The 18,875-nt window shown below is 36.5% G+C and overlaps 1 protein-coding gene across 4 annotated transcripts; it reads right to left on the bottom strand.

Moving 5' to 3' along the window:
* Positions 1-1,160: 1,160 nt before the first annotated feature.
* Positions 1,161-17,335, bottom strand: LOC137179659 (zinc finger protein 709-like). 4 transcript variants are annotated; one of them, XM_067584503.1, is made up of 5 exons: positions 17,251-17,335; positions 13,454-13,588; positions 10,691-11,078; positions 9,967-10,052; positions 1,161-6,539 (listed from the first exon to the last, which is right to left on the bottom strand). In XM_067584503.1, the coding sequence occupies exons 3-5, from the start codon at positions 10,740-10,742 to the stop codon at positions 5,442-5,444; spliced, it is 1,236 nt and encodes a 411-aa protein (XP_067440604.1). In that variant the 5' UTR covers positions 10,743-11,078; positions 13,454-13,588; positions 17,251-17,335; the 3' UTR covers positions 1,161-5,441. The 4 variants fall into 4 exon arrangements, with proteins under 4 accessions (XP_067440604.1, XP_067440605.1, XP_067440606.1 ...); XM_067584504.1 differs by lacking the exon at positions 10,691-11,078; XM_067584505.1 differs by lacking the exons at positions 13,454-13,588; positions 17,251-17,335 and adding an exon at positions 10,226-10,350 and having other exon boundaries at positions 10,691-10,707.
* Positions 17,336-18,875: the final 1,540 nt, after the last annotated feature.

Raw genomic sequence — 18,875 nt, 5'->3', positions numbered from 1 at the left:
CCCCGTGTCTCCAAGTTTCTCCTCTCTGCCCTTCCTTCTCCACCTGCGTTCACCTCTCACACCAAAAATCAAGGAGCTCAGTCCAGTCCGCCAATCCTGAGTGAAGGGGGGTGTGTTATCCAATCACTCACCGGTGTTCTCACTTAGTCCATCACTTGATCAGAGTTCAATGCACTCAGTCCAAGTCAAAACACAATATCAGAAAATATAAAACCATATAAAAAAGCATGCAGGGCAACTCACTAAAACCAGATGCATATAATCAAAATAAGACATGCAAAATATAAGATTAAGTAGTACTACAATTATGTCTCACTTTGACAGTTACATCAAATAAAACAACATAACAGCTCAGATAACTACACAATGTTAAGACAATGATTAGATATCAGCATCCATAACAACCACCAACAATAGGAAGCCTGGAAAAATCTTCATAATAACTGACAAACTAAACACAATATACATTTACTGAACAAAGACTTTTATGTGTGCTTTGACTTTTGACTTGGCCTTTCAGCCTGTGCCAGGTTGCCAGCACACCTAAAATTTCTTCAGAAATTTTGTTTCTCTAATTGTTTTTTTTTTTGTTGTTGTTTTTAATTTTACTTATCTTTATTTTGCACACTATGTCTTGTTGATATTCAGGTTTTATTGGTGCCATGTCCCAACCCTATGTTGTACAAAACCAATAGAAACTTAAATGCAAGTTAAAAAAAAATCTGATTGTTGTGAACTATTGCACTGTTTACACAAAAAAGTAAACTAAAAGTAAAAAAGTAAAAGGGCTCAAGAGCATTTTATTCATTCAATAATTTAACTAATTCATTAATTCAAACAGATCTAAAACAAGTAGTGATGTATAAGTAATTAATTCAAATAATCAAGATTCATTGTCATTGTTTTATTTTTAATTGTTTAATTGAAGCAAAAGTTTGTTAAATGTGCCAATTAATTATGATGAATATGGCATATAGATATATAGATAATAACCATATGACTATCAAGATGGATTGCCAAAGGGTTTCATATTCAATATGAATATATGTGCATATTTACATATTTATTCAGAATACTAGACCATTTTACTTCATGTCCAAATAATTATATTATTTACAGATGTATTCAGTCATTTACACACTCACACTTTTCAAAAAAGATTGTTTTTAGCATTTTTGCCTTTATTTGAAAGTCAAGGAAACAGGTAGAAAGGAGTATGACATGCAACACAGCTGGAACTGAACTGCAGACGTGGTTAGGCAACTGGGCAGTCCCTACACATTCAAACTTTTATTTCAGACTTTATTCATCCATTTAATAAAAAAAAATACATCAGCATTTGCTTATTTTACAGCATGTTCTTATATTTATTTATTGAGCGCTTCAATTTGACTTCACAGTCCAATACGACATACTAATACTATACATTATAATATACACTGTACATGCTCCCACTTAGTCACATCATTCACAGGCATGACATCCAATTCCACTTTTATACAGATGACACACATGTACAGTACCAGTCACAAGTTTGGACACACCCTCCCATTCACTTGAATGAGAAAATGTGTCCCAACTTTGGACTGGTACTGTATATACCGGTGAAGTCTGACAATCCATGAAGTCCAAAACATTTCCACCTTAAAAACCTGTATAGCAGATATAAAAGATTGGACATCTGCAAACCTTTAACTAAATTCAGACAAAACAGAAATTCTCATCATTGGCCCCAACATCTATATCCACAAATCCAGTGATCACTTGGTCCACTAACGGTAAATCAACTATCTTCAGCCTTCTGTCAGAAACCTCAGTGTGATGCTCGACTCCAGCCTCAACTGTGAAATAACTATCAGCAAAGTATTCAAGTCTTGCTTCTACCATCTCAGGAACAATGCCAGAAGTTCAGATACTGAATCCATCATACACGCTTTCATTTCCTCGCAATTAGATTACTGGAATAGTCTCTTCATGGCATAAATCAGAAATCAATTCACAGACTCCAAATTGTTCAAAATGCAGCAGCCAAACTTCTAAGGCAGACCATATTACTGCTCTTTTAATGTCCTTACACCGGCTATCAGTTGGTCTTAGAATTGATTTTAAGATCCTACTCGTTACATTTAAAGCACTTGACACACCAGTTTCAGGTCCTCAGGCAGGAAGCTCTTCGATATGTGAATAATGCATGTAAATGACCACTTTGTACAAACAGGAAATGATACAAGACAGACAGGTGTCAATCAAGCTGGGACTCTAAAGAGCTACTTCCAATTTCAAATTTGAAACGCAAAATGTGTTTGCTAAGATTTCAAACTTGGGTAGTTTTTTTAAGAAATGTTCCATCCATACGTTGTTTCAGGTGTAAAGGAACAAGATGAAAATCATTCATTAACATTTATAACTGCTAACTATAATAGACTTATTATTTTCATTAAGGACTTAAGTATAACTTCAGACCTGATGACTTAGAACATGTGAAAAACTAACCCTTTTTGGAATGGTAAGCCTGACTTGGCTCTAACTATACTGATGGTCTACTTGGTTGTTTTTTCAGGAACAAATACTAAAAGCCTATCCAGTGTGAATGCAGTCTCAGCATTTTGCAACTTGTTCAAGAAACTCTTTGAAAAGTGCATTATTATTGTTGGTGTGGTAATACTACATCAGTACTATCACAGTTGTTTTACTTTATCCCACTGAAACATTCAATGTGCTATTTTGCCTTCTTGTCTTCTAGCTTCAGCCAAAAGAAGATTTAGTAATAAGTTCTTAGGTGTTGTAAACAGTAAATAGTTGCTTGATAGTCACAGTCACTGATAAGTCATCAGTCCTGCAGTTATAAATGATTATGAATAATTAATAAAGTGTTAAATGTTTCACACACATGACTTTATCGTAAATTATCTTGTATGCACAAGATCCTATAACTTGTGCACACAAGATAAAGTATCACCTTTTGGTACTTTAGGGGTTCCGTAATATACAGTCAGTAATAGTAGTATTTTGTTTTCTGAATATACAATACCAATATCCTATTACATTTTTAAATGAGGTTTTCTAAATCAGATACATTTCAGATAGAACCTTCTGGGTTTTTTTGTTTGGAATTACAATGTTTTGTCTGCTAAAACTTTACACAAAGCAATGATTTTCTTACTTTGTTTAATGACTGAAGACATTTGGTCACAGACAATTTAGCTACAAGTTTTAAATCTAGACACAAAACTATCAAATTTTCACGGACAGATCTGAAATGAAAATACAGTTCATGAAGTTTTACTAACAATACAACTCAAAAAAAAAAACCCAAAACAGTTTCCTCTCCTTGTTCTTTTTTGTTTGCTGCTGTCCTTCCCTCTGCTGTTTTCTTTTCTGTCCCAAATTTACTTTTTACAAGATTGGGTCATCATTGTCAGTGTCTGACAGTAAATAATCAATTTTGAGGTTTAAAATGAAAGACTGAGCAACATTTAATGATCTTTCCAGCTTCTTTAACCTCGTTATAACCTTTTCTTTTTTCAAGTTGTAGGTCCACTAATGTGTAAAGGTCAAAATAAACGTATACAAAGTCTTTATGACTTGTCAAAGAATATTGTCGCATGAACTGAATTTTAAGAAAAAACGTGTAATTCTAAGGTCAGTAAATGTATTTTGACAACACCAAGCAACACAAAGACATTTCTGAACGTTAATATATTGGGTGGCAGCTACTGATGACAGGCATCTCAGAACTGGGCAGACAAGTCTCCATGACTACATATGAGTAGGGTGAAGTGGTATCACATCTTTTTAGAATCTGGATGAACTAATCCCACCACTGATTCCACAGAAATTCTGCATTTTACTCGGATACACTGAGAGAACAGGAAGGATTACGAGATACAAGTTGGTTTCTGATTGTTATTGTTGAGACAGCACACATTTTACAATCAATCGAATACATAAAGAAGACCAAAACGATTGAGAATTTATTAATAACACCACTAAATATACACACTCTCTATGTTTTCATCTAAAATAAAAATTGAATAAACACAAAAGCAAAGCCATCTTTCTCCAGCTTGAATCTCTACCTTGTCACAGTGGACAAATGTCCATGCCTCAATGATGAGTGATGCTCCAATGAGTGTGAGAATGAGAATAAAAGATAAAGAAAGGTCACTGTGCTCAGTCCTGAACTCCCAGCCAGGTGCTCACAGATGAGTCCTGAATCTAGAATCATGAGTGACTTTGTGGTCTGAGCAAGATACTTTGCAAACAAATATTAGCATGAGCTGTTTGATTAACATTAGCAAGCTAGGAGCTAGCATACTATAGCAGTTAATGATTAAAAGTCAGCTTTTCTCAAAAATCAAACAGGCCTGAATATCACCACTGATCTCCTGATTCAATTCCATTTCACTTCTTGATGCAGTTACATCAAATAGATACTAATACTACATAAAGCTCTTCTCAATTTATCAAAGGAATTACATTTCCTCTACATTCAACAAGTGAGCACCACTGTATGTTTCCCTGAACACTACAGGCTGCACCATAGACTGAAATTATTCACATCACAGTTGCAGGACTGTCATGACTCAAGGTGGCCAAAATAGCCTCCTTTCAAATCAACATTACTTTTTTCTTGCTTTTTGTGCAGGTTGCAATAACTTGATTTCCACAAAGCAGATTTTACACATCATGCAGCCCTAACTGAACCACTTAGAACAAGTAACCACCACAAACACAACAACATTTAGAGCTGATGTACAATTGTTTACTGAGAAATGGTGCAAATGCAAAGATCAATCTCTGGATTTTAAGAGTCGATATTGGATCATTCAAATAAAAATTAATTAAGCAGATTTTTTTTTTATCTAGCCCTAATTAAACAGGATAAAATGACTCAACACACTTGGTCTTTTGTAATAGTGTCATTCACAAATGTCTTTTATAAAGTCATCATTTTGAAGGTTTCTTTAATGTCTGACACTCTGTGCCACCTCACTATCTTTCCAGCTCCTATAATCTCAGTTAGAGAGTAGAGAAGATACAAACAGGATTTTTCCATTAGCCCGGTCGGTCTGCTTTGGCCTAACCATACAAAACCAACCTGTGATGAAATGTGTTTCCACTAAAGCCTCACGGCAGGGGATAGCTGTGCCAAGCCATGCTGCTGCAGTCGTGCTTACTAGCAGGGCTAACTGCGGCCAACTTGCCACGAAAGCCCCCGTCTGGTGCTGTATTCTATATTTTCTCAGAGTCAAACAATCCCATGGAAAGATCAAAGCCAACGATGAACTGATCTACTAACAAGTATTGTGTGTGTACCCAGAGTCTGAGATATCTTATTCCTCTGAGCTCCACTATTGACCAAAAGCTATTAAAAACATGTCAGTGAGCCACACCGCTGCACTGGGTGACATGTTTGCTATGAACATACACACTGTAGTTTATTTTGTTGTTGGGTCTGTTGGTGAGCAGCTCTCTTGTGCTTCTTCGCTGAACACAGTCGAACTCTCTTCAACTGTTTCAACGCAGCGGTGTTTCTTCAAGGACTGCGATCGAGTAAACAGTTTCTTACAATGTGAACACCAATATGGTTTCTCTCCGGTGTGGACACGCAGGTGTCGGCTGTAACTGTGCGCATGATTGAAACATTTCCCACACTCGTCACACTTGTATGGTTGCTCTCCAGTGTGGATACGGAGATGGCGGATGTAGTTACTTAATCGACCAAAGCCTTTACCACATTCTTTACACTGGTACGGTTTCTCTCCGGTGTGAGTGCGAATGTGTTGTTTGTAGGTTTTAGAGATAGAGAAACAGTTCCCACAGATCTCACAGCGGTATGGCTTTTCTCCGGTGTGGATACGCAGATGTGATTTGTAATTCCCCAACTGAGAGAAACTCCTCCCACACTGATCACAGCAGTAGGGTTTCTCTCCTGTGTGCACACGCAAGTGTATACGGTAACCACTCAAATCACTGAAACTCTTATCACATTGGTCACACTCGTATGGTTTCTCTCCAGTGTGGTTACGCAGATGCAGACTGAAATGCCCTGACTGAGTGAAACTCTTTCCACAGAAGTCACACTGGTACGGCTTCTCACCACTGTGGCTAAGCTGGTGTCGCTTGTATGAACTTAGAAAACTAAAACTCTTTGGGCACAAGTCACAGCAGTATGGTTTTTCTTTAGTGTGCACACGCATGTGTATCTTGTAAATACTGAAATAAATAAAAGTCTTTGGACATTGTTCACACTGGTATGGTCCAGTGTGCTCACGCTGGTGTTTTCTGTATGAAGTCTGGTCACTAAATTCCTTCCCACATTGGTCGCAGCAGTATGGTATTTCTTCAGTGTGGGTATGTAGGTGTAGCTTATATTCATGTAATTGGCTGAAGCTGATGTCACATTGTTCACAGTGGTACAATTTCTCTTCGGTGTGAGTGATTTCATGTCGTCTTAGACTACAAATCCGACTGAAAGATATCCCACACTGTTGACACTGATGAGGTCTACTCCTGTCTGTGTCTGACTGTTTCACCTGAGGAGAAAAGACAGAAATAAAGGTCAGAGTAGAGGACTCATAAAATGCTGCTAACCAGTAATCAGTCCCTCCAGGAGTTTCTTTTTTTGTGATTATTGCAGCCAAAAATGCTTGATTTTGCTGTAGCTTTTCTAAAAAAATTGTGATACAATTTGCAATGTTTTATATGTTCTTACTGCAGTTAATTATTAGTTATTTTAAAAACTACTACCAAAGAAGAGTCATATGTAATGACATGATAAATGATAATGATAAAAAGCAAACTGAATATCACAGAAACATTTATATTTCAGTGCTAATTTTGTAATTTATTTTCTGAACATGAACATGGGCTAAAAATTATATAAAAAAGAAAATACTGTACTTGAGTTCCATTGACAAGCCTTTATTGAATAAACTTTCACCTCAACATTAGTACCATATAAAATCAGTCAATAATGCCATTAAAATAAACTAGGACAGTGCCCATTCAAAACGTGCCTGTTCGGAATGGCCGATTGCTTATTATTTCTCGAGAACTGCATATGTATGTATCAATGACAAATGTATCAATTAAAACAATAATAAATTAATCAATTAAATGGTTTAAATCCAGATAGAAACTTCACCAGTGAGACTAAACTGAAGTTGAACCGTAGAAGTAGTTCACAGCCCTCCATTGGTTGATTCTGCTGCCAGTCAAATGTGTCTGTGCTCCTATTAGCTAGTTTTACTGCCTCTGCTTTTTTCTCCTGTGTATGCTCATTCTTCTCTTTCAGGCAGTTTAACTGAGCAGGGTGTGTGTCTTTGTCCCGCTCAGCAAGGCCCCACCCTGATGTGATGTGACTGTGTTAATATCAAACAGCCCCCGCTGCAGTCAGACATGGAGCTGAGCGGCTCGCTGTTCGCTTGTTTCTAAAAAAAACGCTCATCACAACTTCACACTCAACACAGCATTTCCTTGGGTCCCCAGCAATACATCCGCCAGGTATGAAGTAGATTGGGTGAATGGTTTTCGAGATATGTGAAGGACAAACATACATACAGACAGAGACTCCTTGCTTTATATAGAGAGATCAATTAATGTAAAAATATAGTTTAATTTCCAAAGTGCCCATTTTTATGTTTGAGGTAGATTATGTCCATCTTTGCTGTCTGAACAACATCAACTTGTATTCTTCTGACTAACTGAATGCAAACCTCATTTGGGAAGACATGGGAATTGTTTTGCTCTGTCTATGGCATCATTTTTGTTGGTAGGTGAGAGTCCTTCCTGACTGCATGCTGCAATGACATAATGACATGAAATGCAACAATTGATCTAAATCACAAGCGGTCTGAGGATTTGGCCATTTCATGTGGAAAAGTTGCAGTAATTTAACATAACTGCAAGCTCTTGCAAATAATGCAGAGATTTCTTGAATTTGTGTTAATTATTGCGATCGCAAAATCACAATATCCTGGAGGGACTGAGTAATTCTTAGATTACTCATTACTTATTGACTACTTTATGTACCTCAACTGCAGAGAGAACCAGGCCTTTATTTTCAATTTCCCTTGTTTAAATTCATTCATTAAATGAAATGCTTCCAAATGATTAACATATATATTGTTATGAAACCTTAGTATGATAGGTTGTGTTTCTTTCCAATTCTATGATGGATGCTAATATATCTTTGATATTAAAGGAGGGTAACCCCCACAAAAAATGTTAATCATACAAATACATTAGCTTCTAATTTGGAAGCGTAGATGCCCAAACACGTGTATTTTTAAAAGGGAAGAAGATTTACTTACTACATTACAGGACTTAATATCATTATGCACTCAAAGCTTTGACTTCTCTAATGATCTCCATTAACCCTGAAAAAGCATTTGACCAGCCACCTCTGAAAATTGCTGTCAAGGACAACTTTGTTAAATTTGATGTAACTTGCACAGCGACGGTCATTACTAAGGGTGAGCAATCTCCAAAGTTTAGTTTAGGGTGTAGTACTTGACAGGGCAAATTGATCAGATCAAATGTTGATATATGAATCAAAGTTTAACTGAGAGATCCCCTCTAGTCATGTTTTAAGATGTGTAAAAATACTCTGCTTGGAATAATAAATAATGAATCACAATTGGAACCAAACTGGGTGTAACGTCAAAAATCTGGAACATAGGTACATGCCTTAAAGGTTCAATGTGTAAGAATTGGCCCACTGATCCAAAAAATAGGGGGTTGCATATCAAACACATCACCCCACCATCATTATAACTCACCAAATATATTAGAAAGCTTACTGTTTACAGTGAATCTGTGCTATGACATATGAAAATGCTACTGAGACATAACAGAAAATGATAAATTACAAAAGAGCTGCACAGATCAGAAAGCAGTTGCACCCAGGGTTTACATGTAGTTGGCCAGCAGATGAAAATATCAACATCCAAAATGTCCAGTGGGAAAATGTTGATTGCTAAATAAATAAATGAATTCATTAATAGCATATATAGCAAATAGCCTAATATTGTGTGATATCGTGTACTATAGTATGTTGCAGAGACAACTTAAATCATGCAAAGGTTTGGTTTTTGCCTCCGCTGTTAAGACATTAAAAGATTAACTGAGTTTTTGGTCATGTGACTAAGCGTGGCACGAGTCAAAACTGGCGCTCTCTCCAGCAACAGCCCTGCACTTTGGCTCAACAGCAAAGTCTTACTGTTTTCTCTCAGGTAATGAACATTACATCATCGGCACAGTGAAAGAAACGGATCAACCCAGAGCTTCACAGTTAAATAACATGTAATTGATCAGTAGAAGGTTTAACTTTTCCCCTGGCCACATATTGGGAATCTATGTGGTTACTTTCTCACCTGAAAAAATCCTAAAACTCAATAAAGTGACATATTAACAGTTCTAGAGCAAAATTCAGCCTGGCTTTGCCATTACTACAGCAGCACCACTTGTTCCTCTCATGTTGGACTGAGGACAAACTGGACGCTACAGTGACCCACTATTGCCCCTGAGGTACAAAGTGGTATTACGAGACAGTATGGGCTGGACAGGGCCGGGGCTAGCTGGTTACCATGCTAACTTCAGTAGGTATCTCTGCAACACAATACATATAGGTCTTTGACATAGCATCATGACTGTTATTTCTTCACATTCTGTTAATAATCTTATTTTCAAAAATACTTTCTGAATATAACTTACATCATAATATAGTTAAATACTCACACTCCTCTTGGAAGTTGCCAAAAATTATTTTCTCCGGCAGTAACTGTGTCATAAAATGGTCTTAAAATGACAATAATATAATTTATTGCAATTATTTCTGGGACAATATATTAGCCAACAAAAGTATTATTGTGACAGGCCTATGTGTGGCAGCGCTGTTGGAGGTGGCGACTGTGGTAGCTCTTAAAAAAAAGCACTGGATAATGTTAATAATGATCTCACCTCTTCTGAAGAACTCATTTCACGTCTTATTGGTGAATAAGTTAACGTCCTCCAAATGTTTTTCTTCTCGTCAGCACGTTTCAGCTCTGAAATGATCAAATACAGACAGACTTGTCAGAACAGGAACAGATTTTCAAGAATCAAGTTACAGGAAATGTAACTTTAGCCCACTTAAAGATTCATTCACATTTTCAGACAGAGCAGCTTTGGCCCTAGCATCTGCTGATTTTGTGTATGTGGTGTATTTTTATTTACTCACCAATATTCCTGTTATTGAGTGCTTTGCATTTCACTTCATGAAAGATTTAACTTGTTCAACTTTGAACCTGAGCTGAGCTGACCTTTGTGAGCGCAGCCAATGGCTATAGACTATCCCTGACTGTACTGCAATTGAGGATAAAGGAGAAATGAATAATGCATTTACTGAACTACATATTAATACATTTTATAAAGACCAAACTCAAAAAATGTTTGTTTGAGAAGAACATCAGCCTCCAGATGTGACTACTACTTTGCTAAAAAAAACACTATAAATGAAGACCTATAAACACTAGGGATATACAGAGAGCCCAGTATTTGTATTGACATTTGTTGAGGCAGCAAAATTATTTGTACTTGTATTTGAATAAAAGTGGAAAGAGGCTTAAAATCCTGTTTTTGTTTTTGTTACATTTTTAATTTTAGAAAATTAAAGTATTAAAGTAAGTGTTCATGAATAAACTACCTTGCGAAAGAGGTCCCCACACCGAGTCTTGAACTGGAGTCTCCCAGATCATAGATGACTGCGCTGACTACTGAGCTAAAATTTTATTCATCGCCTCATTGCAGACAGACCTCTACCTATTTATACACCCATAACACAGAGACAGTACAGCATGTAACATGTAGGGAGGAACTTCAAAGGCAATTCTTGCTTTGTACTTTTCATTCATTGCCTATTTTTTACAACCTAACTTTGTGGAAAGGAGAAGGGGAACAACAGGTTATGGAGAGTTCCTTGGGAGCACTTTGTGTGTCAGTAGCTCAGAGGAACACCCCCAACTCCAGGATTGATGTCCAAATTAGGAGATGTGTGTCATGTAGCAGGTGGATGTGACTCCCCTCATTGAGACCTGCTGATTGAAATAACAGCAGAGCAGAGGAGAGGGACAGAGATTGCAATGTAACTGACCTGAAAACAAATAATTTAAAAAATATTTGTATGAAACAAATATTCATATAAAACAAAAAAAACAAACATTGTTTGTGCTTTGCCAAATAATGCATTTGTATTCGGGCACACACCTAATAAACACTTTTAAAGTTCTTTGTTAGTTCACCGGGTAATTAGTCTGGAGGAATACATATGAAAAATTTGCAAATAGAATTCTCAGTATCCATCCAGATTATGGTGCATATCGTCTCATGATCATGATCTATTTATTTAGTAGCTAATGATGATAGCTGCAGTCAGTAAATATGGGCTGTTACTACGTGAAATAGTCCACCTGGTCTTTTCCTCTGAAGGTGTATACATTTCTGGGGCATTCTGATGACCTATGGGTTACGGTGGGGACAATGAACTAGCCAGGGACCTTTACTACATATTGCTCACTATCTCTTTCCACTCATTTCTTGTCATCTCTCTACAATCAGCTGTCCAATAAAAGCATTAAATGCCTATAAAAATAATAAAAATAATTATTTAAAAATCATATACATATTTTTTGATGTTCAGTTGAGTTGGTCAGCTTTTCAGGAGAAGTGACCGGCTTCTGCTAGAAAACCCTGCCTTTATTTATTCTTACTCACATTAAATGTGTGTATACAGTGGTTACTTAGTAAGTAAGTAGTTAAGTTAGGGCTGCATGATGTGTAAAAAATCTACCTTGTGGAAATCTGGCACAAAAGAGCTTATTTTAAGTTAAAAAGTTACATAAACGATAGGAGGCTATATTAGCCACCTTCAGTCAAGATAGTCCCATAAACTGTGACAAGAATTGTTTCAGTCTGAAGATCCGCCGCAGTTTCTGGGACTGCTGTGACTCAGGATGGTTCACTGACCAGATCTAGAGACAGTCCATGCAGAGCTTTATGGGATAGCTTTTTTTTCTTTTAAATATGCATAATAATGAAGCCCTTGCAGGTGGTGCAGGTCTTTTATCATTCTTGCTCAACTGTTTTGCACATGTAGGCTTAAAAAAATATAGATGTGTCATGTTTTTTATATGCACCCCAGAAAAAAATCTGTGGTCCATTTATAACCACGAAATGTGTTGACAGTCCATGTTCAAGGACTGTTCAAGGACAAAAGTGTTGCTCACTTGTTGAATGTAGAAGAAATATAAGTTCCCAGGATGAATTCAGAAGGGTTTTATGCAATATTTGTATTTATCTGATGTAACTGACTCAAGATTTGAATCAAAATGAATTGATTCCAGACTATCGGAGGCCATATTCAGCCCTACCACAAAGCAAGCTGCTCTCTTTGTCTTCACTGAGCCCAATATTGGTGACCCTGATAATTGCTGTTATGAGGCTGGTTATCAACTGACTCTGCTCACTCTGGTTTACTTATCCAGTTATACACGTATTCATGTGAATGAGGCTGAGCTGTTTACTAAAGCAACATCATCAGAACCATGAGTGGAGTAATTCATATGATATAAGATGATTCTCGCTGGGAAATTCATTTACAATGACAGCAGAAAGTGATATTTTGTATTACATATAATCACAAGCTGTAGATACACTAGAAATAATTTCCAATTATTCAAGGTAAGGCTAAGGCTATAAATAAATGTATTATTATTATTATTATTATATTTGTGTATAATGGAAAATATTTAACAGTGTGTGGATTATTTTTCTAATAAAAAGACAATAGTTGGTTACTTTTTATTTATAATAATTATCACACAGTTGCCTCATGTTATTCTGCCCTGCAGTGATGGAATCAGAGTGCAAAAAGCATCAACACTGTCAGCAATCCTTCTGGTAATGAAAGAAACTTTGTGCAGTAAAAATCCAGCTATAATCACCATTCTGTATGTATGGTGGTAAACTATCCCTCTGACTGTTAGAAGCTCTGTTGACTGACACATGGAAAGTCTGGAACAGTAAAGTGATTCTACTGACCTGTAAAAATATCTGTTGCTCTTTATTACTTGCCACTTAATTGTAACCTCTGGACCTCACCTGAACACAACTCGGCTCGTCATATTAATGACTGATTTTTCTGTATTTAACTCTGCATCAACTTGAGAAAAAAATAAAATGAGAACTTCTCCTTGCTGAAAGGGCGTCTAGGAAGCATCACATGGCAGTCTGGGCTGGAGGATTCTTAGCCCTAGTTTCATTTTGAGCAGGACTGTACTGATAAATACTTCACGTTTACAATCAAAAAGAATCCTCCTCCCCACCCCAAAGTACATACAGAGATACAAATACTGCTTGATTTCCCAGAGTGCATAAGGAATATAGTGAAGTTGCCATGAAAGAGTCATACCTCCTTATTCAGATCTTGCCAGTGTTCTTGTTGGTGGTCTTTTTAATGGTGCGGTTGTTAAAACTGTCTGGTGAAGATAATGAGAAAAAGGAGCCAAACTGGACTGAGGAAGAGAACTTTTGTTGTCAGATGAATCTGCCAAAAGAAAACAGATCATTGTTTAAGTATCTGAAGCAAGCAAAGAGTCGATAAGTGACAGACAAGATAAAGAGTCTACATGGTTTTCTCTGTCTGCCTCCATACACTCTTTAGTCATTCTGTTCATCAATGAGAAAACTCCACCATCTCTTTAGTGGAGATAAGTCACTGTGGAAGCCTCCTTAAGAGCTTTCTCTTATTATGGAAAATACACTGGAATGAATTCCTGAGAACCTTACACTGAACTAAAACTTATTTATTAAGGATTCAAAGATTTGCCGAGGACATGATTGAAGTTCAATTTTTTTCAGCTCATGTTTTGGTAAGGAAATACTAGCTGCGCTCCATTTGGCCGTGCCAAATGTATATTTGTTATGTAGCGGCGAGGGCTGAGAAATCCTCTTAAATAGATTGCAGGCGGTTGATATCATAGGATTAACCAGATGTCAATCTCAACAATGCTATTCTACCAGCTCTGTGAGTTGGCCACACTTATCCTTTCACATTACACAACTTCATGCAAGAACCACTTGTACGAATAAACCTCACAAAAAGTATGATTTTTAGGACAAGAATATGAAAATGTTCTTGCATGAGGCCCATTGTCTCTGCTTTTGTACACAAAAGGAAAACATTAAAGCTCAGTGACTGAATTGCTGCCTGCTATTCTCTCAGATCCCACGCGTTATTTTGTTGACTTGCCACACAAACTGTCGATTCAGGTCAGCACAAGCAGCATGTGCTGTTTTGTGTGCTGAATTTAATGGAGTGGAAAACACTACCATCTGGCCAGCGCTTTGTATTTTTTACTTTACATCTTTCCACCAGAGTTGGTGTGTTGTTACTATTTGATTCTTTTTAATTATGCAAGATGCAAAAGGCAGCCAGTATTGCTTGTAAAACTACATGATATTATTCTATAGTATTATCTTGTTTGGCTATATTATATAATACCACAATTCACTCTAGCTTGCCAATACCTAGTACGATGACCAAGTTCATGCAAATGATTTTAAAAGTATTCTGGTTTTATTATTGTAAAGCATCTACTAATTTTAATGTCTCAATCAGAACTGGGACTCGTGGTTTCCTGTCTCTCCTGTTGCCTCAATATCTCAGTGGCATACTTTAAAGCATCATTGGTGATATGTTATAACATTCAGCAGTCCAGTGGTTCAATTCCAGCAGGGGTAGTTTTTTTTTTTTTAACTGCGTTTCCACCGCAGCAACTTTCCCCAGGGATTAAGAACCTTTTGAGGAACTCAGTTCGTCTACTTGCATTTCCATCGGAGGCACCAGGGTCTAAGTTAAGGGAGATTGTTTTACCCCCCAAAAAGTCCCTGCTGCAGGGGTAGTGCTTTCCAAAAGTACAGGAACTTTGGCGGCGGGGTTTGCAGGGATAACTGTTGCTGATTGGTCAAACACAGACAGCTTGGCTGCTTCAACTTGTGCTTCATTCATAAAACAAGGAAGTGTTCTAGTATTGATTTAGGACCAGTTTAGGACATGGGAAGGACATTTCTCTTTGTTTGTTAACATTAAAAGTAAAGTTAGACTTTGCTGTCGGCTTCCCCATTTGTTTTAAAAAAAGATGAGAGAAAAAGAGAGAGACAGCACGAGCAAGCTAGAGAGTGAATAAAGAGAGCGAGCAGCGGTAGTGAGAACAAAGCAGTGAATGACAGTAATAAAACGTTAGTTTCTAATTATTATTATTATTATTTACGTTCTTAAGCACAAACAAATAACCATCAAACTCTCAGCTGATGATTCACTGAGGAGACAAGTGCTCTTAGCTTCATTTTCCTCCTCTGCATTTCTCCTCTTCATTCATTCATTCATTAAATCCAACTCATGTAGCAGTAAATACAAAGAACAAGACAAATCTGTGTTTGTTTGTTTTTTTCTCATGTGTGAATGGTGTGTTTCAATCACGGTTGTAATTTTTTAAATTTCTCATGGATCTAATTCGCATGATCTACCTGGCTCCTCAGATATAGTGGAAAGGCAAACAGGACTGTGCAACAGTTCCATGTTTAGTTCCAGAGATTAGTTCCTCTGGGTCCAAAGTACATGGAACATTTGGTCGAAATGGGGCTTTAGTTTTGTAATGAGAACTTCTAATGTTTCCATGTATTTTTGTTGAGACTAACATTAATGTTCCAGTAAGCCATTTCAATGTTTCAAGAGACACCAACAAGAGAATGTGATAGAGAAACAAAGGAATCAGAGCGTTTATTTCCTTGCTAGTTGACAATGTGTCCTCACAAGCCATACCTATGACACATCTGTCTCATGCACGCGAGTATCACTTGTTAACCTATTTCATCATCTATTTCTATTGTTAATCTATGTTTCGAGTAAGGGGGCAGGTAATAGGCTATAAGATTTTCTTCTCCCTGCTCCTTTTCGGTCATGAAATGTGTACAAGGAAATTGAACTGTATTTAGTTTATGAATCGCATCTTGTTCTGGAATTGTGCATTAGCAGAAAAAATGAATCAATGAAATGAAATAAAATGCCAGTTAAACTGGAGCATCAGTCGGGTTTTGGAGTACACCCATTACAACAGCACTAAGGAACATTTATTCAAAAGCTTCATGTAACTACTGTTGTGTTTACTGTCAGTGGGATTTCTCATCTTGCAGAAGCAGTCTGTGTGTGAAGTGTTGCTAATAGTGAAAAGCTGATGGATTATCAGGCCAGAGCATCCAGACAGATATCTGAACTGATGCCCAGAGGTTTTCAAGAGGATAGTAAAATGCAGTCCAACAGTTTTTACTTTCAGTCCAAACTCTCTCAGTAAATGCACATGTATGTGTGACACATCCCATCCAGAAGACTGAGCCAGTAACAGAGCATATTACTTGTTGCAATTCAAATAGAGAAACTTTTTATTTTTAATTTTTATAAATGAAATATTTCATTTGTTTTTTCAGTGTGATCATTTGAATTTATTTTGGACAGCTATGAAACACTTTATAAATAGAAAAATGGGTACTATTGTAGCTATTTATATTTGATGATGTTATATTTTGTGTTCAGTGGGTTGGGATCATTCTTGGTAAATTCCACATCCACAGATCGAAATGGTCTGGCTCCAAACTCCAAGAGTATGACACCTCAATCGAAAATGTGAAGAACAAAAAAGGTTCGAAGACTCTCAATGTTTTAAAGGAAGTAAATTTTATTTGAACTCCAAAATCACTCACAATGAATGGACTTTTGACTCCTCTGGCTTGTAAAAAGTTGGTTTTTTTACTGTTTTAGTATGATAACTGTTATCATACCTATTTGTTGTAAAAGAGTAAAGTTTTGAAAAAAATAAAACAGAGCGTATTACATCTATTTACCTTTAACTCGCGCTCCCTAATTAACACAACAACTATATTGATCATGTGTTTAATCTTTGTCGAAGATAACAAAATGCTAACAGGTTTAACCCGAAGTAACGTTATACACAGGTATCATAACACACAACAAGCAGAACATGTACCACAGAGCTAACAGTTAATTTAACATAGTAGCGGCCTAGCATAAGGTTAGCATCGATGTGGTGGAAAAAAGCCGCAACATTTACATAGACTGCTTCCAGCTTTAAACACAGTGTTATCAATAAGCATTTACGCAGACAAACCAAGACAACAAAGCGGAACAGATACCTTTATCTCTCCACAGTCTCTCTTCTGCTATGATGTTTTCAGGAAAGAATCACGACATCTTGGAAATTGACGGCACAATGACGTAGTTGCGCGAAGCATTGTGGGATGGTTTCGAAACAAAAAAAGAGAAAAGGAAAAGAAATAAGGACTTTACATAAAATTGAAAAGATGAATGGAATTACTAATGCTATAAACAGGCTGGCATCAAATATTTGATCATTACACTGAGATGGAGATTCACAAAACAATTAAACACCAGACATTATTTAAAAAATATACATGTTTATTTGTATCAAGGCACCATGAGTTGGTCATATCAAAAAGCAGCATACCCATACAGCATACATCACTGTGAGCCAATACAGAAGTTACACAAGATAAAATATTTTAGAAAATATTCTAATTGTGTATGATCCAATCTCTTAAATGAAGATAGAAATATATATTTTATACTATATAATATAAATATTTTATTTTGGCAGCTTTTTAACATTTTCCACATACTGTGTATTAGACATATTTAAAAATATTTTTATCTGATATATTTACATGTAGTCATTGCTAATATGTGAACATATTATTGATTTATGATGCTTTTTGCATTTATGTAGACATTTAAATATGTTTTGTGTGTGTGTGTGTGTGTGTGTGTGTGTGTGTGTGTGTGTGTGTGTGTTTATACCTACTTTATGTAACAGTCAAAAGTTTGGGCACACTTTCTGGTGTGCCCAAACTTTTGACTGTTACTGTACATGTATAAATTTCTTATTTCACTCCCTGTATCACTCCCCGGAATTAATTCTTCATATATGTTATATGTCTATGGCTGGACTCCCTGTGGTCTATACCTGAGCCAGACCCATATACATTTTGGTAAAATACATTAGAGCGCTAATGTTTACCAGATTTAAAATCATGTTAGGCTATAGAGCCACTAAAAAAGACTTTTAAAACTGTTATTTGATGATTTCACACTCACCTTAGACAAATAAAGCAACTGAATTATCTGATCTCATCATGCTCTAGCTCACATGCTATACCACAGTTTACAGTGTCCTGTAGATATAGATATAGATAGAAAATCTAAATTCAGGTTAATTGATTTGCTTCAAACTGTTTGTTGGACATGTATTAAGTAAATGTTACAATGATTCACAGTAACATTGTCCAGATTTCTGCAAGTCTCAACAAAATCTAGTGTTGCAAATAACCACAAAACGTTGAACCATTTTAAGCTTTGAAGTTAGTATAAATGAATAAATGAATGTGCTTTAATGATGATGACTTTTTTAGATGCTCCATGAACCAGCTTGGGTTACGTGTACTCTGTTTGAATTTACAGTAAATCTATTTCTATATCAAATGCATCAAGATCGATGTGTTTTCTTTCTTCTTTGAATCTGAGCAGTGTGGTGAGGACCTGAAAACATCTGGCACAGCTGAAGGTTTTCTCCCACAGGGTGACGTCACGGTGGCGAAGTCCTTATTTTTTACAGTCTGTATTTCTGCCTCCACCTCTCTGCTAATGCAGCTGCAATGAGGAAAAAGAAATCCTCCTATCTGTCTTTTCTCTACACATTTGTCATCTGTGCAATTGTTAGTCAGCCGTTTTGGATAGAATGAAA

The sequence above is a fragment of the Thunnus thynnus genome, chromosome 3, assembly GCF_963924715.1.
Source record: "Thunnus thynnus chromosome 3, fThuThy2.1, whole genome shotgun sequence".
NCBI lineage: Eukaryota > Metazoa > Chordata > Actinopteri > Scombriformes > Scombridae > Thunnus > Thunnus thynnus.
The sequence above is the reverse complement of the archived record's forward strand: the minus strand, read 5'-3'. Positions and strand labels throughout refer to the sequence as shown.